At 58.0% G+C, this 19,123-nt stretch overlaps 8 protein-coding genes across 8 annotated transcripts; 6 read left to right on the plus strand and 2 right to left on the minus strand.

Annotated features, from left to right (window-relative positions):
* The first annotated feature begins 714 nt into the window (after positions 1–714).
* C8Q71DRAFT_403182 (uncharacterized protein) lies at positions 715–3,236 on the plus strand. Its single transcript, XM_047918341.1, has 4 exons — positions 715–1,351; positions 1,404–1,571; positions 1,633–2,038; positions 2,107–3,236. Exons 1-4 carry the CDS (start codon positions 892–894, stop codon positions 2,990–2,992), a joined length of 1,920 nt encoding a protein of 639 aa, XP_047772899.1. The 5' UTR covers positions 715–891; the 3' UTR covers positions 2,993–3,236.
* A 703-nt stretch (positions 3,237–3,939) lies between these two features.
* C8Q71DRAFT_718148 (uncharacterized protein) lies at positions 3,940–4,919 on the plus strand (the record flags this gene model as incomplete). The annotated part of the gene is made up of 4 exons (XM_047921213.1): positions 3,940–4,073; positions 4,157–4,270; positions 4,330–4,365; positions 4,424–4,919. 4 exons carry the CDS (start codon positions 3,940–3,942, stop codon positions 4,917–4,919), a joined length of 780 nt encoding a protein of 259 aa, XP_047772900.1.
* A 402-nt stretch (positions 4,920–5,321) lies between these two features.
* Positions 5,322–10,039, minus strand: C8Q71DRAFT_911830 (uncharacterized protein; the record flags this gene model as incomplete). The annotated part of the gene is made up of 4 exons (XM_047929151.1): positions 9,859–10,039; positions 9,676–9,806; positions 8,750–9,341; positions 5,322–8,695 (listed from the first exon to the last, which is right to left on the minus strand). The coding sequence occupies exons 1-4, from the start codon at positions 9,968–9,970 to the stop codon at positions 5,322–5,324; spliced, it is 4,209 nt and encodes a 1,402-aa protein (XP_047772901.1). The 5' UTR covers positions 9,971–10,039.
* A 114-nt stretch (positions 10,040–10,153) lies between these two features.
* Positions 10,154–11,843, plus strand: C8Q71DRAFT_790125 (uncharacterized protein). Its single transcript, XM_047925289.1, has 7 exons — positions 10,154–10,614; positions 10,677–10,740; positions 10,791–10,991; positions 11,050–11,191; positions 11,241–11,376; positions 11,435–11,584; positions 11,642–11,843. The coding sequence occupies exons 1-7, from the start codon at positions 10,267–10,269 to the stop codon at positions 11,666–11,668; spliced, it is 1,068 nt and encodes a 355-aa protein (XP_047772902.1). The 5' UTR covers positions 10,154–10,266; the 3' UTR covers positions 11,669–11,843.
* A 156-nt stretch (positions 11,844–11,999) lies between these two features.
* Positions 12,000–12,954, plus strand: C8Q71DRAFT_790126 (uncharacterized protein). The gene has a single exon (XM_047925290.1). The coding sequence runs from the start codon at positions 12,010–12,012 to the stop codon at positions 12,886–12,888; it is 879 nt and encodes a 292-aa protein (XP_047772903.1). The 5' UTR covers positions 12,000–12,009; the 3' UTR covers positions 12,889–12,954.
* A 632-nt stretch (positions 12,955–13,586) lies between these two features.
* Positions 13,587–14,734, plus strand: C8Q71DRAFT_790130 (uncharacterized protein). The gene is made up of 5 exons (XM_047925291.1): positions 13,587–13,609; positions 13,876–13,971; positions 14,027–14,143; positions 14,202–14,319; positions 14,393–14,734. Exons 2-4 carry the CDS (start codon positions 13,962–13,964, stop codon positions 14,303–14,305), a joined length of 231 nt encoding a protein of 76 aa, XP_047772904.1. The 5' UTR covers positions 13,587–13,609; positions 13,876–13,961; the 3' UTR covers positions 14,306–14,319; positions 14,393–14,734.
* Positions 14,735–15,347: 613 nt separating this feature from the next.
* Positions 15,348–16,548, plus strand: C8Q71DRAFT_790132 (exocyst complex component SEC3 N-terminal PIP2 binding PH-domain-containing protein). The gene is made up of 3 exons (XM_047925292.1): positions 15,348–15,672; positions 15,728–15,840; positions 15,898–16,548. The coding sequence occupies exons 1-3, from the start codon at positions 15,507–15,509 to the stop codon at positions 16,075–16,077; spliced, it is 459 nt and encodes a 152-aa protein (XP_047772905.1). The 5' UTR covers positions 15,348–15,506; the 3' UTR covers positions 16,078–16,548.
* C8Q71DRAFT_790135 (uncharacterized protein) lies at positions 16,549–19,079 on the minus strand. Its single transcript, XM_047925293.1, has 10 exons — positions 18,872–19,079; positions 18,765–18,789; positions 18,523–18,712; positions 18,423–18,469; positions 18,308–18,366; positions 17,830–18,254; positions 17,309–17,773; positions 17,032–17,224; positions 16,776–16,974; positions 16,549–16,715 (listed from the first exon to the last, which is right to left on the minus strand). The coding sequence occupies exons 1-10, from the start codon at positions 18,954–18,956 to the stop codon at positions 16,661–16,663; spliced, it is 1,743 nt and encodes a 580-aa protein (XP_047772906.1). The 5' UTR covers positions 18,957–19,079; the 3' UTR covers positions 16,549–16,660.
* Positions 19,080–19,123: the final 44 nt, after the last annotated feature.

Below are 19,123 nucleotides of genomic sequence, written 5' to 3' on the forward strand. Positions count from 1 at the left end.
ATTATACAGTCCAGGGCCTGCAGTAACAGCCTGCTACAAACGCGGACCCACCGCAAGGTCTCAGTTTACCATCTGCGAGTACTATGTATCGGTGAGTGCAGACCTTTTTATGCTTGCGGCGCAGCATGTTGACTAGCATAGTCTGAATACTCCCAGACTCCGAGTGCATGCGCAGTAGTGACGCCTGCTGCAGACGTCCACTCAGACTATCTCTGGTCGCCTCGTTGGCCCACTGCGTCTGCCTGCATCGACATACGAAATCCATTGAACTGCGTCAGTCTCCATGATCTCCAGCGAACGTGCCCGGTGCTCCGTCGTCCGCCACATACGCGGCCACCGCGGTATCAAGTTCAAGGCTGTCACAGGGATGTTCGGGTGCCCCATGCGCTACGCGTTCTGCGCGCGTTCCGAGCGGGGCGATCGAGGCGTGTAGCAGGCATATCACCACCTGGTGGAATCTCTCGGCCGGGAACAGCACCGAGGCATTCCTCGAGAGTCGTCACGCACCTAGGTGAGGCACTATTCTCTTGGACTTGAGTCGGTTTTACGACTCCGCGCCGTAGAAAAGAATAACGTACTTTCCCATCGGTGTGATGTGCGATGCTGTCACGGTGTCTTGCATCCTGGAATCGAACAAGCTCTACGCCATCGTGGTATAGTATATACGCGTTCGCTGCGAATGCATCAATAATTCGAGTAAGTACTTACGTAGCCATGTTCCGTGACGCGGCGCCGCAACGACCACGGCAAACGGTTGACTCGGTGACGCTGCCCCCGATCGTTTATTCTCACGATGCCGATCGAGCACGGTGACTATGTTCCTCAGCTCCCGCAGCCATCTCCTCCTCTGCTCTCCACTTCACCTAGCTAGAGGCTACCAACCCGCAATCAATGTCTCCTGGATCATCAATAGGTGTACCGTCACAGGTGACCAATCTGAAAGACCCTGTACCTCTGCACGAGATAGACCGGGCAAAGCGCGCAATCATTCGAGACTTGCACAAACAGCACGTAGCATTCACCAAAATAGCTGTATCCTTTGGCTGCGCAAGAGCAACTGTGGCAGACATCTGCAAAAATGTGACCAAGGACAACGTGAGCGAAGACGTGCGCTATCTCAATTCGCCTCCTGCAAAGGCGGAGTCGCATAGCAGAAATCAAAAGGCCAAAACGGGAGCTGAGGAAGATGATCATGACGATGCTTCAGGACACGAAACTTCAAGCGATTCTGCGCCTAACGATGATTCAGAGTATGAATATGAGTCTTCTGAACCAGATTCCGACTCGGAGTACGAGGAGATGACCGGCGAGAGGAGGGTGTCGGCGAGACTTCGGCGTGAGCCAGCACCATGTATAGTCTTTGTATCACCGGGCTAGCCTTTGACTGACGGTTGCATTCTCAGATATACGGACATCGCTATCACCCGATGTTGTCCTCCGTCATCCCCGCAAGCACAAGAAACAATCGAGAGCAAGGCAGAATGAAGGCTCTGACTCGGATGCTTCAGATGTTGCGGCCTCACAACCCGCGGGTGCATCTATGTCTCGGGCTTCACCGAGAAACATGAACGGTAGATTCTACATGAAATTGCTTTTAGGAGAGGACAATCTAACATGGTTCTTCCATCATAGTGCACGGGACGGCGACCAAATCCAACGGGCGGGCCCCCGGAGCGCGGACCGACTCAGCAACAGCTACAGTCAAAGCTCCCATGCTCCTTCCGAGGACAGTGCAACTCAAACGACCCCAACCCACAAGTTCGGCTTCCCGATCTTCGCATGGGCAGGCCCTTATCAGGGAACCACGGGGCCGTCCGAGTCGGGACGTACAACACCCTTCTCAGCCCTCTGCGGAAGTATCCAGCGTATCACCATGCATTCCGCATTTGGTTCGGCCAGCTCCTTCCTCTACTACCAAGTCATTCAGTAGCCAGCCACCGTCTCCAGATTCCGGTGGCCGCGATACTCGAGTATCTCCAGCTAAACGAAAAAACGAGGCCAGTGGTACTGTCAAACATGACACGCGCAAACTGGACATGTAAGCTGTTTCGAAGTGTCTTGTCTCGGACGACCCGGACTGTGGTGCTGATAGTACTGCTTTCGCAGCGACGACATGCAACCGCCCGAATCAAAGCGCAGCAAACTCCTGAGGTCAGACAGCCCGGCGGCACCCCTTGATATCGCAACGACTGCAAGTCCCCACGCGCCTGCGCCTGACTCCTCTACGTCTGTGCCTAGCCGCCCTAGCGCGCTGAAGGATGTACACCAGTCCGCATCTGCGGCTGATCGTACCTGCGAAGACGACGTGTCGTTAGCCAACGGCATCAAAATGGAAGAAGATGTCCGAGTCGAGCTTCCCCGAGCTCAAGGCGGCAGCAGCACTCAGACTCGGACTCCCACCGCGACGGTTCCACCGCGAGTGCCGACTCCGAGTGCGAGCACTGCACAACGGAGTGTTGCGCCAACAACGAGTGTAGATGGTCAAGAGTCACGCAATGTCGCGTTGCCTCTTGGGACATCGAGTCCTCGACCAAGGCAGTCGCCGGAGATATACATTGATGTCCGGTCTAGTAGCCCAGCATCACCTATTGCAGCGGCGAAACTGACAGCTCCAAAATCTCCCGTTTGGAAGGTGGACCCAGTCGACCACGCAGGCTCACAGCGGGTGAGTGTCGGCAGCACCAGCTCAGAGGCTCAGACTCTGTCTTCGGGAATACAACCTGCCAGTGCAGCCCACAAGTGCCCGCCTGCACCTCGCGACACCATCGATCCCGATGTCCGTCGCTACCTCGAATCACTCGGCTTTGAACCGGAGGTGTACGCGAGCAAGCTGGAGATCATCGGGTTGAAGAACGGGGCCGTCATCAACGCGATCAAGAACTTCGTCCCGGAGAGTCGAAAGGACAAGCTAGAGGAGGACCTACAAAACCTCGCGGGGTTGACGGTTGGGGAGTCGATGGCGCTGATCTCAGGGCTGAGGCGATCAGCCTAGCAGTTCTTGAAAGCAACGTGGACCCAGTTTACAGGTGTCCTGCAAGTTATTGGTGACTGCTAGTGGGATCAATTGCAGACCACGTCAGCGTGGCTTGGTTGTGGCATTCGCGTGGAAGGCTGATCAATGATGAGTGCCGGCGAAACACTGTATTGACCACCATACTGTACCACGGATCTCGCTCAGTTACTGACTCTGTACAGAACGATAGAATGCATCACTCGCACTGGCAGTTTCGTTTGGACCTCGACTGTGACTGTCTTCAGTGCTCACACGCTGTCTCAGACAGGGCTGCCTGGCGCATCCGACAGTGGCTCATCGCGCCAGCTTGACGAACCGTAAGAAATGTTCAGTTGCAATAATGATTGCATACGATGTTCTGCCAGACGGCGTGGACCGCGTGGTGTCCGGATCCAGGATGATACTGCAATATATCGAACAGGCCCTACGCCAATATTTGCGCCACGTACGCACGGCTGTGCTCAGAATGCATGAGAACCATTCGGTCAACTGAACGCGGTTTCCATGGTGAGCACGAATGCTCATGGAGCGACGAGTGAGCACGCGGGTTCAGAGCTCGATTCCACGGACTCAGCTATCGACTCGAGGCCGGACAGTCGAAATGCGCGGTGAAAAGAGCATAAAATGAAGGAATATTCGTGGTCGGAAAGCCACACTGACATTCGACGTCGGGCGACAAAAGGGCAGGAGGATATTGTCCGGCGTTCGGAGGTTACCAAATGAGGTCATACGGCGGGTGAGCGCGTGCGGCTAGTTCACTTCCGTCGCCCATTGATCGAGGGCTGCGCCTCCGCCACACCCCGTTTCCTTCAACCCCTTCCTCCTCCTCCTCTCGCTGGACTCTCTCCGTCTCTCCCCAACCTCTTCAACCCGACTCACCCAACTCAAATCCCCTCCTTCTCCACCCCGTCCTCGCCACCATGAAGATGGACGGATGGCAAGACCACCTCCACTTTGCCTTTATCGGAGAACACGTCCTCCTCCCCAGCCTCCACCTCGACTCGCTCTGGAAGTTTGCCGTCGCATCCGCTCTTTCTGTCGTTATATGCTCTTCCGAAAGGTCCGTTTATAGCTGCACTCACACGGAGAGCAGTCCACTCATTAGACGCGCCGTTGACTGTTTCCCATGCATGTCGGCCACAGGTTGCTCACGTATGCTATTTCGCAACACTGGGGCCCGGCATGCACACGTCGGTCACGCGTCCGCCAGGCTGCATGGAGGGCCTTCCTACACTGGCTCGTCACCTTTGACAGACTGTACGTCGCAGTCTTCTCATTACGTCGAACGGTTCCCGTTTACCGACCGTCGCACGCAGGATGTACATGCTCATCGCCATGACTTTCAGCATTGGGTATGCACTCATGTTCTGCTCGCTCAGAAGTGGCTCGTTGCTAACCCACGCGTCCCAGCCTGATCGTCGTCACCGTCACTACCCTCTCCTTCGGTCAGTTCATTATCGAACTGCTCCAGACCCCCCACTCGCCCACGCACAGCCATGGCCCCGGCAGCCCCGAATACAAAGAGCCGCTCCTCCCCTCGCACTCCTCGCACTACCAGGACCGCGAGTCCGAGGACCCGCACGGCTACGCCGACTCGTACCCACCGCCCATCCCGCTCACGCTCCCCACGCGTCGACCCGTGCCCATCCGCGCCTACTCCGAAAACTCGCACACGACGCGCACGGCACGGTCGGGCTCGACACGCTCAAAGCCAGATGGCCTGAACATCTTCATCCACCCGAGCGAGAACAACATCGCCCGGGCGGACGCCGCGGCGCGCGAGCTTGGGCTAAGCTCTGAGGAGGACGAAGAGACAGGTATCTACCGTGCGGATACGCCGGAGGACCAGCCTCTGTGGGAGCCCGGCAAGGGCAAAGACGTCGCGAGGAGTCTGCTGGGGCGATAGCGCGTCCGCAGTGAGCATTTTCATTTTCATTTTCATCCACTCTACGCACAGAGCATGCTTCAGACGGCACCGGAGCCGGCCTCCCCCTCATTCATTCAGATTATCCCGCGTGTTCTGATAGCCCCATTCTGCAGTCACGTCGCATTGGCTTTCTTCATCTTTGTAGGTAGATCCAAGCCCATATACGCTATAGCAAATAAAATGTACAATACGTGCGGAAGCATTCATCACGTTGACCATTCCTTGATACCCTCGTTTACTGTCACTGTCGACCCGTGTGCATGCAAGAACGTCTACTGAGATCAGACCATCACTCAACAAAACGCAGGTAAAATAAGTACCGCCGTCCAGCGCACCATCCAACCACACCACACGCTGATCCACGTCCGAAACCAGGTAAGCCTACCTCGCCACCCCCGCCTTCTTCACCGGGGGCCCCTTCCTGTCCCCAGAGTTGTCCACCGCCTTCTGCCAGCGGTCGATCAGCTTCGACACGCCCTGGTACGGCCGCTCCGGCGACGGCGAGCGCACCGGCTCCCCCTCGTCCCTCTCGACACCCGCGCTCAACTGCAGCGGCGGCAGTGTCGTCTTGCGCACCGGGAACGGCGACGGCGACGGTGCAGCCACGGGCTGTTCCTGCTCCCTCTCCCACTCCCTCTCCCTCGCCTGTGTCTCCCGCGCTACTTGGAGGGGCGACCGCCTCCCGGGCAGGCCGTTCACGCCATTCGCCTCAAACGAGCGCGCGACGGGGGACACGCGGCTCGGCAGGCCAGACATCCCGGGCGACCGCCGGCCGCTATCCCTCTCCGCCCTGCCCTGCCCCGCGTCGTCGGGCACCGCGAGGTTCGCCTTGGACATGACGGGCGAGGACGACGGGGAGAGCCTCGGGAAGCGCGTCGCCGCGGCGGAGGGGCTCGCGAGCGAGTCGGGCGCGGCGCCAGCGCCCGCGGACGACCTGCTCCTCGCGTTGAGCGGCGTGGGCTTCGTGGGCGAGATCGGGCCCGGTCCTGGTGGCGATTTCGAGGTAATGGCCTCGTAGTGCTGCACCATATCGGATATTGAGGACCGCCTGCCGGCGCGCGGGCGCGGGTTAGGCGGGGGCGAGAGCGCGTTCGCGGCGGTGCTTGCGGTGGTGGGTGCCGGGGATGGAGAGGGCCCAGGTTGCTGGAATGAGTGCGCAGTCTTGGAGGGAGAGGTGATGAACATCGACTGGGGACGGGAGCGCCCTGACATCGGCGGGGGCATCGAGGACGCCGTGGCCATTGGTATTGCCTGCATGCGCGACCCAGACGACGGTGCGGCGGAGGGCTGCCTCTTGTGCGGACTTGGTGGAGGGGCCATGTTCGACTGTCGGCCTGGAAGGGAAGTGTCGACGAGAGGCTGTGGGGACTCTGAGCGCGTCGGTTTGCTCGCGAGCGGTGGCGGGCGCGCAGCAGGCGAAGGCATGATGACCGACCTACGCTTAGATGCGTCGGCCACTCGCGAACTGGTGGTACTAGTAGTCGCGCTCTTGGCTGCAGGTTCTTTCTCCTTCTCGCCGACACCTCCCCAGAGATCGACCAGGTCATGTACTGAGCTCTGTCGGCCCTTGCTCCTAGCCTGCTTTCTCCTGTCCTCCGTGTTCTGCTCCCCATCACCCTTCAGCCTCGTCTTAACCTGCCGCGCCGCCCCATACCCAGATAAATCCTCAGGCCCTTCCTCACTCGAGCTACTCGACGAGCTCTTCAGAAGCGCCGCCGATGCAATCGGGCTCCAGTTCTCCGTGAGGCCGTTGGGCGAGGGCATGGTGCCTGTTCGCGACGTGCTCCGCGTGTCAACAGGTGGAAGCTGCAGCACACGGGTATTCGCGCTCCCAGCCGCACTCGAATTGGTACTCGCCTGCCGCGCAGCGAACGCCTTCGGCCGCACCGGCGAACGTGGCCTCTCCTCGCGTGGTTTCTCTTCCCTCTCGGGCTCCTTCCTCTCCCGACTGGGCCGAACGCCAGATGTCGGCTTTCGAGCAGCTGTGGGCTTGTCGGGGGACCCGCGTCGCGTAGGTTTCTCGTAGTTGGCTAGCACCTCCTCAGCCTCGAGCGGCTTCACCAGCTGGATCGGACTACGCTCGATGAAGCTTGCGCGTTTGCTCGGGCTCTCGCGCATGACAGGCTGCGGCTCTGGTTTAGACGGTGCATCGTCCTCGTCCGCACCGGTCAGCCAGTCCCTCGGTTCGGTACGGGGGCTCCGCTCGGGTTGTGGGAGTGAAGGCGCGTTTTCGCGGACGGGCAAGACGAGATTGGCAGAGTTGTTGCGCGAGGGTGTCTTCGAGCCTGTCGTCCGATGCCGCCGGGCAGCAGAGGGCCTGCTCCGGAGAACGGCGACGACGTCCTGCGGCTTCTCCCTGTCCTCGTCGTGCTTCGGCTTATGCGGTGAGCGTGGCCTGTCCTGCTCCCTACTCCTCGACGGTTCAGTAGGCGCTTGTGGAGGTCGCAGAGAGAGCGAGGGAGCTCGTGCAACACCAAATCGAGGCTCGCGCATTGCTGTACCAGTGACGTTTTGCGAGCGCGCACCGAGACCCTCGTGCACGTTCCGCTTCGCATTAGTGAACACAGAGCCATTCGAGGCGGGCGCAGCAGCACCTGTTATTGCTGCGTCTGCAACAGCCGAGCGAAGATACCCTCCGCGAGACGGTGGTCGTGAGCCAGTCGCGAGCTTCTCCGTCGACGAAGGCTGAGTCGGTGCATGTGCCATCGCGAACCTCTCTGCAGCCGTCCCAGGCGAGGGCGACCCAAACTCGCGATCAAGCTCCTCCAGCGACGGGAACCGCTCCTCCGCAGTTAACGCATCTCCCTTTGACGGACTCGGCCGCCATGACGGGGCTGGTGCAGTTCGAGGCGACGGCGACGGCACGGGCGAGTGGGAGCTTGGCGGTCGGAACGACGTGTTGTTCGTCCCAAGGCCTGATGTTTGCGAGCTCGACATCATCCCAAGGCTCGCGAGGCCTGTCCGGCTCATGCGAGCTTCACCAAGGGTCTGCGGAGGCAGCGGGGAGGCAAGCCCGAGTCCGTCGAACGCGTCCTGCGCCTTGCGTATAGAAGCGTTACGGTTTAGCCCCGTTGGCATCGATGGCGGGCGCGGAGAAGGCGATGGTTGCGGGTTTGGTGACGGCTGAGGCTTGGGCGACGGCAAAGGAGACCGCGCAGGCTGGAACGAGTCGCCAAACGTCTTCCCGAACCCTGAGCTGAAGTCGTTCCCGAATCCCTTCTCAAACGACGGCCGCGAGTCCCTCGACGGCTCCTGCGCCCCTTTCTGCCCCATGCCCCACGCGTCCCCAGCGTCTCTGTGTGCATGCACCACCGCCAGCCCAGACTTGTGCCCCTTGACGCCGCGCCAGACGCGGTCGTCGTCCGCCCCGAACTTCATGTCCATTTCGAATGCGCGCTCCTTCTTAGGACTCGACGGTGCCTGTGCCATGGGCGGAGGGCGCCCACGCCGCATCGGCGCAATCGCCTCCAGCACCTTGTCGCGTGCTTCGATGCCTGCGTTCTTCGATGGCGACGTCGACAAGGCCTGCTGTGCCTTGAGCGACACGAGGTCGTCCAGCGGGTTCGCTGGCGTAGACACGATATTTGGTGAGAGTGTCTGGAGCGGAGATGCAGCGGCACGCGTGGGAGACAAGGGCGGTGCCTTCGGCGGGACGTTATACGTGAAGCGGGACTTTGTGCCGCGCAGCCTGTGTACATGGTCCAGCAGTTCAAAAACAGTCGGCCGCTGAGCACCATGTTCACGCAGCATCGACGCTGCAGGTTAGGTTTCCATCAGTCGGTTCGCTAAATAGCGACCGTGGGACGCACCGATCAACGTATTCATCTGTTGTGAGTAGACGGGATAGGGTGGAATCTTGTATTGCACGTTGAGGATCGCCAACGGGCCGTGTTCCTCGAACGGCGTGGTATAATAGCATAGCTTGTAGAGAAGCACGCCGAGCGCCCATACATCGCTCTTCTCGTCGACAGGCCGCCGAAGGTAGACATCGACCATCTCGGGCGCGCGATACTGCAGAGTTGTGTGCCGGTTGAGGTCCGCCTCGAGCATCCTGATCTCCTGCACATTCGAGGGTACCTTCTGGACAGGCGTAGCACTCCCAAAGTCACATAACTTGTAAAGCGTCGCGGAGGCCTGCAGGATGTTCTCAACCTTGAGGTCCCGGTGAAGTAATGGCGGCTTCAGCGAGTGCATCGCCGCGAGACCCTCGCACACGTCGCAGAAGATCGTAAGGATCTCGGGCTCCGTCAGTCGCTCGCGCAACCGACGGTTCATCATGTCGATGATACCTCCTCCGGCACAGTATTCCATGAGGATGAAGACTTCGTACATCCCATTCGGAAGGCGGTGCCACGCGGCGTCGATCAGATATACAATGTTCGGGTGCCCTTTCAGGATTCTCTGCAAATACGTAGGATCGTCAGTTACGGTATGGCATGGCACGGCGAAGGAGGTTTTCCAGGATGATGTGCACGGTCTAGACGATTAGTATCCGCCGGCAGCGCCCTGAAAGTGCGTTGAGACAACTCAACAATTGTGCCAGTACAAAGCACCGTCCAGACCGTGTCGGGTCAGAACTTCGGACAATCATGAGTGTATGGCCATCCAGCATGGGAGCATCCAGAAAGCCTGCAGATCCTAAGGACAGCATGTCGACACAAACTCTGCCCACCCACTGCGTACGCTGCGCGAAGTGCCTAACGTCTGCTGAACTGCAGGGGCTCCGAACACGCACCATGATGTCGACCTCCTTCTTAACCTCCGTGAGCATGCCCTCATTTGGCACCGCGATCCGCTTCAGGACATGGTGGGTCGTGTTGATCACGGGCGTCGCCGTGCGCACCAGATAGACGTGGGCGAAGCCGCCTGCGGAGGATGGTCATCCCGGCCTCGCCGTGTCGACGCCTGCGTTACGCACCTTGGCTGAGGTAGCGCTCGACCTGGACGGTGTACTTGTTGACGGCGATCGTCTGGCCGGCGACGAGGGTGCCCTTGTTGGGCTGCATGTAGGCCTGCGCCATGGCGGCCATGGTGGTGGGTGGGAGAAAGCGGGTGCGTGCACTGTGCAGCAGGCCGCTGCTGCCGCTGCTCGAGTGCTCAACGTTGCTAGTTGGCAGACTTGCCTGATTTGGCTATGTTGTATGAACGCCCACGTGAGGTCAGGTGACTATGACGGTGTACCCCGTAGCGAGTAATCTGGACGATCGCGGAGGCAGCAAACGGCTCTCCGTTCACGCTCTGCACTTGCATTCGGTCCTTTTCCGCGGCCGGTATATTAGGGCAGCTGTGGTCACCATATTAAACTCCTCTCTCACGCACAGCGACCATGGCCCACCTACACACCCCCGCTCAGCACGCCGTACCCTTCTCGCGTCCCGCGACACCGGGTCATGTAGCCCAGCACCTCGGATTCTACGGTCTGGGTGCTATGGGGTACTTCATGGCGCGCAACCTGGCGAAGACACGCTCGACGCATGCCGCAGCCGGTCCGCTCCTGGTCTACAACCGATCGGTGGGCAAGTGCGAGCAACTGCAGAAGGAGCTCGGAACGGACAAGGTCCAGATCGCGAAGTCGCCCGAGGAGCTGGTGCAGGAGTGCGACATCATCTTCACGAGCCTGGCGAGTGACGCCGTCGTGAAGAGCGTATATGAGCAGTTCGCGGCCGCGCTGAAGGTATGTATGTGCGATCGGCAGGCGTTCATCGTGTATATCTACCGATGCCATACACAACGTAGGCAAAGCCGCCCACGAAGAACAAGATCCTCGTGGAAATGAGCACTATATATCCCTCTCTGGCCGGTATGTGCATGCCTGCTGTCAGCCAAGTACGTGTGCTGATCACCCCGCAGGCGAACTGGATACGCTGTTGAGTGAGATCCCGCACACACACCTGGTCACCGGACCCGTGTTCGGTCCCCCAGCTGCCGCAGATGCCGGTACTCTCATTTGTATCCTCGCCGGAGAATACCGAGCAAAGAAGGAGGTGGCGCATATTCTTGTCCCAGGTGTGGGCAGGAAGGTTATGGACCTGGGCGGTAACCTCGAGAAAGGTACGACACTGCAGTCGAAATCTTCGAGCTAGGCCGTAAACTCTAAATGTGCGTTTAGCCCCGATCTTCAAGCTCATCGGAAATTCCATGATCCTCGGGTCGCTCGAGATCCTCTCCGAAGCGTTGACACTGTCGGAGAAGACGGGCATTGGCTCCGGGACCACATACGAACTGATCAAGGAACTTTTGCCAGCCCCAGCGTACGTCCCATACTAAACGACTGTGTAGCATTGCTAACTAGTTCTGTAGCTTCATCAACTACGGCAGCAAGATGGTGACAGACTCATTTGATGGACTGAAGGGCTTTGCTATCGATGGCGGCCTAAAGGACGCGAACCACGTTCGAAGACTCGTGACTGAGTACAACGCGCCCATGCCTGCCGTCGTAAGTGTCAGCTATCGATCTCAGAGCGGCTCAGCCTGACAAACACACAATCTCGCAGGACGCTGCACATGGCCATCTCCTCACGGCCCGGGCCATTCACCAGGAACAGACGAAGCGGGGGGAGCAGGCCTTCGATGTCCTGGATTGGAGTGCAATGGTTGCAGGCACTCGAGTCGCGGCCGGCATGGATGCGTTTAGCAACTCTCAGGTACGTTCCGTCTGCTTTCTAGAAAACACGCGCAAGCGCCTCATGGTCGCCATCTAGCCTGCGAAAGTTGTCAAGGAGGGATAGAAGATGTCAACTGTCGACGTTGTTGTACTTTAGTTGTTGTAGACTCGTATTCTGTCGGACGTTAACGGAGTTCTGGAGAGGATGTATTTCTACCCTTACCGCAGTGTTGTTGTATCCGTCTTAACTGTACCAGATTAAAGTCTGGCACATTGTGGGATGATATCTGTCGCTCTTACCAGCGCGGTGCGCGAGCGATGCAGCCTACAAGACTCGTGAAGCCTCGGAAACAATGTGGAGGGCGAACACTAGACCTTCCAAATGCGTGCGAAAGTGCCGCTGACGGGCGCTCCGCCACCGACATTGGTGTGCAGTGGCATTTGCGACTTGGCCGCCAACGACCAATGTTCGCCCGACCGCTGCGGCAGCCTTGCTCGCCTCCCGCTCTCCGCCATGTGCGCACATATGTCGTGCGCCTTGAGCCTACGGTGGAATACCCCAACCAGCCCGGACCGCGCAAGTACAACGCGCGCAAAACCTATCTATACAACAAGTACACCCACCTAATCGAGTCCAGTCCACAAAAACCCGTCCTCCTCTTCATGCACTCCGGATTCACGGTGCCACGACTCATAAATCTGCGACTCGACATTGCGAAAGCAGCGGCGCGGCATGCCAGCGCACCGTCGCTAGTGGGGCCTTCACCAGCTCCGGCCCAAGAGCCACCCACGCTCACCTTCATACGGTCGTCCATCTTCGGTGTCGTATTGCGGGACCTTACATCCCTCGACAAAACCACTGTTGTCGACTTTGCGAGCGAGATAGAGGGCGGTCTCGCGGCGCTCAGCTTCCCGAACCTCAACCCACCGCAACTGAACGCCATCCTCAAGATGCTAGAAAAGACGCTCCGGCCGCCTCGCCAGAAAACCGAGGCCGAGCTCGCGCACGAGCGCAAGCTGGCCGAGGCGTCATTCGTACCCGGCCGACGACCCAAACGCGTACGAGACCCACCCACCCCGCAGCTCACGCTGGCCGGCGCGCTCATCGAGGGCCGGCTCTTCCAGGCGCCAGGCGTACTGAAGGTGACGGAGCTGCCGACCCTGGAAACGCTACGTGCGCAGCTGGTGGGAATGCTGAGCGCTCCGGCGATGCAGCTGGCGATGGTGCTCGGTGAGGCGAGTGGCGCGAAGTTGCATCGGACGCTGGAGGGGTTGAGGAAGGGGCTGGAGGAACGCGACGCGGGGCCGAAGGAGGGGCAGGCTACGGAAGAGTCCTCGTCATAGTCCGTGTGTCGTCGCGAGCTGCACGTCTGCCTATCGTAAAATGCTAATTGCTGGGTTTACCGGGACGCATAGAGCTCTCGTAATGTCTCCGTGGAAGTCGGCGGTTGACTGAGTACGGTATCTGTGTTTCGAGGTCTGCCCATGATGTCAACCACAGACAGCTCCGGCTGCGCTCATGTGTAAACCCGACCTTCGACCGGGACCGCTCACTGAGTCATAACCAGGTTATTGCGAGTCCGCCCGCTATGTGCGCCGACGGAGCTCGCGGCGTACCACGCCCGCTGCTCAGGAGGCCCCACCGCCGTCCGAAGGTATGTCTTACCCGCTCCCTTCCCACCTACTCTGACGACCGGCATTACTACCTATATGTTGACTAGAGCCGCTGCTACTCGGAGTTTGAAGCTTACAGCTGCAGCGCCTAGCCTCATGAACAGACACTGCCTTGGCTGTCATATCACATAGCTCTTGCGCGGCACCCAACGGGCCAAGACATATAACTGTAGACACCCGTTCATGAGGCAATGCCCCAACTCCGACTGAGTCTCAGTGCCCACCATGTACGCCGGCGCTGACTCGACATACCGAGCGGACTCGGAACATCGGCCACATCGCAGCTCAGTCAAATGATTTATATATACGCCCATTTCTTCTAGAAACGATGCATGAGGCGTTAGGCTCCTAAATCTGCTGGAGAAGGCTTCCAGGATATTTGGGTTCCACGGTGAGTTCCCTTTGCTGGCAGACAGCTGTTTATGGGCGCGATGTAGCGGACGCATGTACCCCTTCATAAAACGCGAGGAGAGGTACTATCGCTGGTGGTACGTCCATCTTCATGCGATTGTGGCCGCCCTGCATGCAGCATACATCCACAGGTGTCCGCACAGACCCGCACAGACCCGCACGAGCGGTCATTTTATGCAACCTGACGCTCCGCGTGCCATACATCAGTATCATGAGTTCCGTTTGGAACATCAGCTTGACGTTCAGTTCATTCACAGATTTCTTATCTGCGTGGTTAAAGCGCGACAGACTTCCCCCACTCCCTACGGTCTACCCACTCAGCCGGATCGACCATGGAGACAGGTGTGTGGCAACTCCTGTTTCTGAGTTCAGCATGAATCGTTTAGACTGGCTACAGACGGCCATCGGATGCGCCTGAATAACCTCCTGCAAAGCCGGAAGACTCTGCAGTTAACCTGGCAGACTACCCAGTCTGGGCTGGCTCATCAACCTACTTGGCAGGCCATCGCGTACAGTAAGTGGTGTGGCGTCAGCAAAATTCTCCTGATACGGTACTGATCGAATCATCTAAGTCAATGGCGCGGAGCACGGCAGAGGAACAGCCCAGACGCAGGGACAAGCGAAGGAATTGGCAGCAAGAGAAACTTATAATAAGCTTGTGAGCCAATCTCGGTAACTCCACAATGGAACGTAAGTGAGGCTGTGGTTTCCGATGATTCTTCATTTTGACAATCTGCGGACCGCTTTGTTTCGCAACCTGTAGGGTCGGCGTAATCTAGGCTACCTACGAGGTCGTCAGATCTTGATGTTGCCCTCTTGCTAACAGCCTTAGCTGTGTAGCGGTTCTGGGGCAACCTCTTGACGAGTTTTGGCTTATATGAACGAAATGAATGACTGCTATACTTACGCGACGTTACGCTCACCGGAAGCTGCCGCAGTGTAACCGTTACGAGCGAGAGCAGGGACATATCGGGAATTCGACCGGCAGCATGACCCGGAGACTCGGTTCAAGCGATCTTACTGATACACAGCCAACAAGGCCAACAATCCAGGATACTCGAATAGCTCCACAACTTATTGAACATGCTTCCATCTATAATCAAGTTCGTCAGATGTGTACAGCATCTAATCCACGGAGCTCGTATCCCAATGCGAACAAATTCATCGCAGAAGTGTATTATTTTGTGTCAACATCTGTGCCAAGAAGAGCATGAGGTCAGTCGGTTTGTTTCAGCCGTTATGCTCGCTTCGGCTGACGATGCCTCATTCAGGCCTCATCGTTGCAAGGGTGACCATCAGCGTTGCAACACGGCGAATTCCCGTACATCTATCCCTTCCTTATTGGGACGGGAGTGCAACACCAGACTAGCCGAGCGAAGAGGATGATTGCCTCCCCGCACTCACCAACTCTTTTGCGCCAACTTCGCGAACATTCTTATGCGAAAGTGAAGCTAAACTCTACAGGTCATAGCTGTTCTGTATTGTTCTGGCGACGTTCGGCGGCTCGCTGTCCATTCTCGGGCGCAACCGGTGAGTAACTAGACAACAACGTAGCATTCTGACAGTGAGTTGGCTGCCATCCCTGTCTGTGGATGCCGTTACAAGAAGTTTTCACCGTTGTGTGTGTAGTGCTGCTGAGTGGACTCGCCGGCAGCCATATGACATGAGCTTACTCGGGGCTGCCTCCGAGGCGCTTCGTTAAATACAATTTACGAACCTTGTTTCACGAGGGCCTCGTGGGAGGGCCCTTCATATCCGCTCGGCCTATCTAAAACGAGAAGCTGCTTTCTCTTTCCTGCGTCCACCAGTCTTCTAGCTTATATGGTTGCGGTTCTGAGCGCGGCGCATCGCGCGACCAACCTTTGAACCGAACCACCATGGGGATCAACACCGAGAGCGTGCAGCAGAAACTCGAGTCGACGATCTTCGTCAAACTCAACTCGTCGGGCCACCCGTATGAGGAGCACTACGTAGCCCATATCAAGGTATGGGAGGCTGGGCAGGATGGCAGAGGGAAGAAATCACGGTACATCGTCTTGTCTCGTATGTTTTGATCTCCAATTTGGTACACACACGCAGTGACTGAACGAAACCACAGAGGCAAGCGATGGATCGGGCTTCATTCACAAAGCAAAATTCAACTGCAACGGTGCGTTCTCTGTCGGAAAGACATGGAGGATTGAAGAGCTCCGGGAAATCGAAGTCATCAACGTAAGTCCACTCGTCCCTTCCGCCGCGCGCACAGACTTCAACGGTGCCCCCAAACAGTCGCTGTCGTTTGAGATCACTCCGAGCGCTACAACATATCGTTGGCAGGCGGACAACGCCCGAGACCAGACAAAATTCATCACCTCCCTCATCAGACTGTTCAAATTCGTTACAGGAGGCACAGTGCCATTACGGCTGATCGGGGTAAAGGATCCGGATAGCCATGGGTCGTGTATGTAGCATCGTCCACCATTGAGTTCGTCGAACGCAGCCAAATTAACGGCGCATGGTGAAGCTCCCAAAGCTCCGCCTTCTAGTTACAGATCGCCGCAGATGCAGGAAATCCTGGTGCACAACAAAGCCGTACTCGCACAGGGCAGAAACAACGCCCAGGGCCACGCCGCGTCCGTCCCTCCTTCGAAACCGCCGGTGGTGATATGGAAGCGACCGGTCGCCATGTCGCCGCTACCTCCCATACCTGCGTCCCCGGTACCCCCTGTAGCCATGCGGCAGTGAACGTCGAAGCCAGGCTTCCCTTCTTGCTGTGGACACGCAGACAGGAGTCGGCGTTCGCCATGCACTTTACCGTAGTTTATTTTCTATTATTTCGGACGGACGACGGAGATGAAGTTATCTGTTGCCACATTGTATGATCAGTGTACCTGTACTTATAGAGATCCTTGTTCGAAGATAGTGCATCGTACTTCGGAGACCCGTGCCGCACCAGAAGAGACGCGGTGAAGTCAGAAGAGCTGCTCGCATTGGAGGTGGGATACAACGAGCAAGTACGCCGCGCACAACACAGAACAAGAGTCTGAAACGGTCATCGCCGTTTGGATTCCCTGCGATCGTCCAGTCCAGGAGAGCTTCTCCGCTTCCTGCACAAGAATTGCCATTAGCACCGAGCAGAAGTCGCCGCAAATCCTAGCCGCACGCACCTGCTGCTGCTTCGCTCATCATCTGGGGTGCCCCGGCTCCTCTCTCCTCGATCGTCCCTGCTACTGCTGCCGCCCCCGCCCCCACCATAGTCCAGGCCGTCCACGGCAGGCGCACTGCCATCAATGTCCCTGTACTTCGTCTTATTGCGCGGACCAGTGGGGACGTTCGGAGGCAATGGCGATGCAGGCCTTGCAAGAACTGCACATAGATGAAGACGATGAGAAAGAGCTGGTCAGGTTTTAGGACAGAACATACCGCGACCGCGAGGTGCGTAGGCCGCTCGTCCGCGCGCAGGCATCGAAGGCGGTATACCACGACCACGGAATGAACCTGGCATGGGCCCGCCGCCGCGTGTAGGGGTAGGAGTACTGGTGGGAGCTGGAGTGTGGTTGCCCTCTGCTCCGCCGAACATCTGCTGGCCGGGCTGTTGGCCCATGTTGCCCGGTTCCTGTCATGTAAAGTAACAACGCGCCGCAAGGGAAAGTGCTGTTTGTTAACAACCGAAGATGCTAGCGGAGTCAATGGAACGTACCTGCATGTTGAAGTCGCCACCGCCCATCCCTGGGCCAGGACCATTGACACCAGGTCCAAAGCCGTCACCCAAGCCCATCCCACCTTCAGAGCTCGGCTGCCCGCCCGCTCCAGACTGTGCTCCCGGGCCACCAGCAGGCGCACCCTCCCCTTGCATCATGCCCATCTGCATGCCAGGGCCGCCGCCGGGGCCACCCATGCCCATCTGCATACCCGGCCCGCCACCCATACCCATACCCATCTCGCCCATGCCCATACCCATATCCTGCATCATGGGATTCATCATTGGCATGTTCATCATCTGGCCCATCATCGGGTTCCCGTTCATGTTCATACCGCCGGGAGGCATCATGCCGCCGGGGCCGCCCCCGCCGCCATTCATCATGGCGGTGGAGCCTGCGATGACCATGCTGCGTATCTCGGGTGGGAGGGCGGTGAGTTGGTCTTCTGGCATGCCGGCGAAGTTCTATACCGTACGGTCAGTGATTAGTCCATAGTCAGCAGGCAGGTTGAATAGCATACTAAGACGTTGTTCTTCAGCACGCTTGCGACCTCGCCCAACTCGCGTCTCCTGTAACAATAAGCCTCCCACGAGATCTCGTCGAAGCCATAGTTGAACCAGTCGCTCAGATCAGAACCTGGCCGCCTCCATGACTTCTCCGCGAGGGCAGTTAGGTCGACTTCAAGGATGGACCGACCATCGAGTGTTCCTGGAATAGCAGGATTAATGGAGGGATGTGACGGAGGTGCTGTGGTAGGGGGGAGGGTAGCAGGGTCAGGACCAGTGCCGTCGGCCTGTGTGTGCCCTTCTATTGAGCTCTGGGAACCGGCTGCTCCGGTCTGACCTGGACGTGGCGATTGCGTCGACGGTTGTGGAGTAGCCAGTTTTGTGAGGGACCCTCGTTCTCGTGGGGTGTACTCGGTCGTGAGTGACGGAGCCGGTGCCGCTATCAGTGACTTCAGTGCACTATACCGATCATGATACACCATATGTACGTACGTCGAACAGGCGTACTAGTGCTCGTTGTCCTGGCTGGCATTGGTCTTCCGTTTTGTTGCCTTCATGCAGTCAAACTGTTTGAGCATATGCGACCTTGGTCTGACAAGCAACTTACCTGAGGTCCAGAGACCGCGAGGGTTGCTCCATGATGATCTCAATATCCTGTGCGACATCTTAAGCAGAGCTGAGAGGCACAAAAGACAAAGGACACGTACATCATCACTCTCTTCCTCTTCCTCCTCCTCTTCTCCGCCGCCGCCAGCCTCCTCCTCCTCCTCTTCTTCTTCTTCTTCTTTGGGCTCTGGAGCTTCGGGCGTACCATCCGCGTTGTCTGTCTCCGCAGCCTCCGCCTCAAGAGTGGCAACTAAACCTTGGGTGACAGACTTCGTCTGTTCAAGCGATATTCTAACGCATGTATTGTCAAGGTCGTTCCGCTCTCAGACGAATATGGACTCACGGCTGTGGCACTGCATTATGCGTTGCTGAAAAGACATTCGTATTGCGGAAGGATGTACAACATGTGTTACTCGACCGTGCCTTTCTATGAAATTCCACAATCCTTACCGGGTGTTTGCACGGGCGACTGCACACGGGCATGTTCTGCATTGTCCTTGGACTCTCCATAAAGGAAGGCATCGTCGTCATCCATGTCGGCGTGGTGTACCTTCGCGGTTCTCAACCCGCGACGTCCTGAGTACGCACAATACGGCGAAGATTAAGTCCCTGGTCCGATGGCCGTCGCGTTGCCTGACTTGCCTTCGCGCTGGCGCAGTGGCAAGTTGCAACGAGCGTCTCTGTGTCGGGCGCCAAAGAGAT

This window comes from Rhodofomes roseus (assembly GCF_022264815.1).
Source record: "Rhodofomes roseus strain CIRM-BRFM 1785 chromosome Unknown C8Q71scaffold_38, whole genome shotgun sequence".
In the NCBI taxonomy this organism is placed as follows: Eukaryota; Fungi; Basidiomycota; class Agaricomycetes; order Polyporales; family Fomitopsidaceae; genus Rhodofomes; species Rhodofomes roseus.

Coding starts and splice junctions, on each gene's coding strand:
- C8Q71DRAFT_403182 (XM_047918341.1), top strand. CDS start 892: ATGTCTCCTGGATCATCAATAGGTGTACCGTCACAGGTGACCAATCTG. Junction 1,572..1,632: donor TTCACCGAGAAACATGAACG/GTAGATTCTACA, acceptor CTTCCATCATAG/TGCACGGGACGGCGACCAAA. Junction 2,039..2,106: donor GACACGCGCAAACTGGACAT/GTAAGCTGTTTC, acceptor CTGCTTTCGCAG/CGACGACATGCAACCGCCCG.
- C8Q71DRAFT_790125 (XM_047925289.1), top strand. CDS start 10,267: ATGGCCCACCTACACACCCCCGCTCAGCACGCCGTACCCTTCTCGCGT. Junction 11,192..11,240: donor GAACTTTTGCCAGCCCCAGC/GTACGTCCCATA, acceptor CTAGTTCTGTAG/CTTCATCAACTACGGCAGCA. Junction 11,377..11,434: donor ACGCGCCCATGCCTGCCGTC/GTAAGTGTCAGC, acceptor ACAATCTCGCAG/GACGCTGCACATGGCCATCT.
- C8Q71DRAFT_790126 (XM_047925290.1), top strand. CDS start 12,010: ATGTTCGCCCGACCGCTGCGGCAGCCTTGCTCGCCTCCCGCTCTCCGC.
- C8Q71DRAFT_790130 (XM_047925291.1), top strand. Junction 14,144..14,201: donor TTGGCAGGCCATCGCGTACA/GTAAGTGGTGTG, acceptor GAATCATCTAAG/TCAATGGCGCGGAGCACGGC.
- C8Q71DRAFT_790132 (XM_047925292.1), top strand. CDS start 15,507: ATGGGGATCAACACCGAGAGCGTGCAGCAGAAACTCGAGTCGACGATC. Junction 15,673..15,727: donor ACGGTACATCGTCTTGTCTC/GTATGTTTTGAT, acceptor ACGAAACCACAG/AGGCAAGCGATGGATCGGGC. Junction 15,841..15,897: donor GGGAAATCGAAGTCATCAAC/GTAAGTCCACTC, acceptor GCCCCCAAACAG/TCGCTGTCGTTTGAGATCAC.
- C8Q71DRAFT_790135 (XM_047925293.1), bottom strand. CDS start 18,956: ATGGATGACGACGATGCCTTCCTTTATGGAGAGTCCAAGGACAATGCA. Junction 18,713..18,764: donor CATAATGCAGTGCCACAGCC/GTGAGTCCATAT, acceptor TACATGCGTTAG/AATATCGCTTGAACAGACGA. Junction 18,255..18,307: donor CACTAGTACGCCTGTTCGAC/GTACGTACATAT, acceptor AGTCACTGATAG/CGGCACCGGCTCCGTCACTC.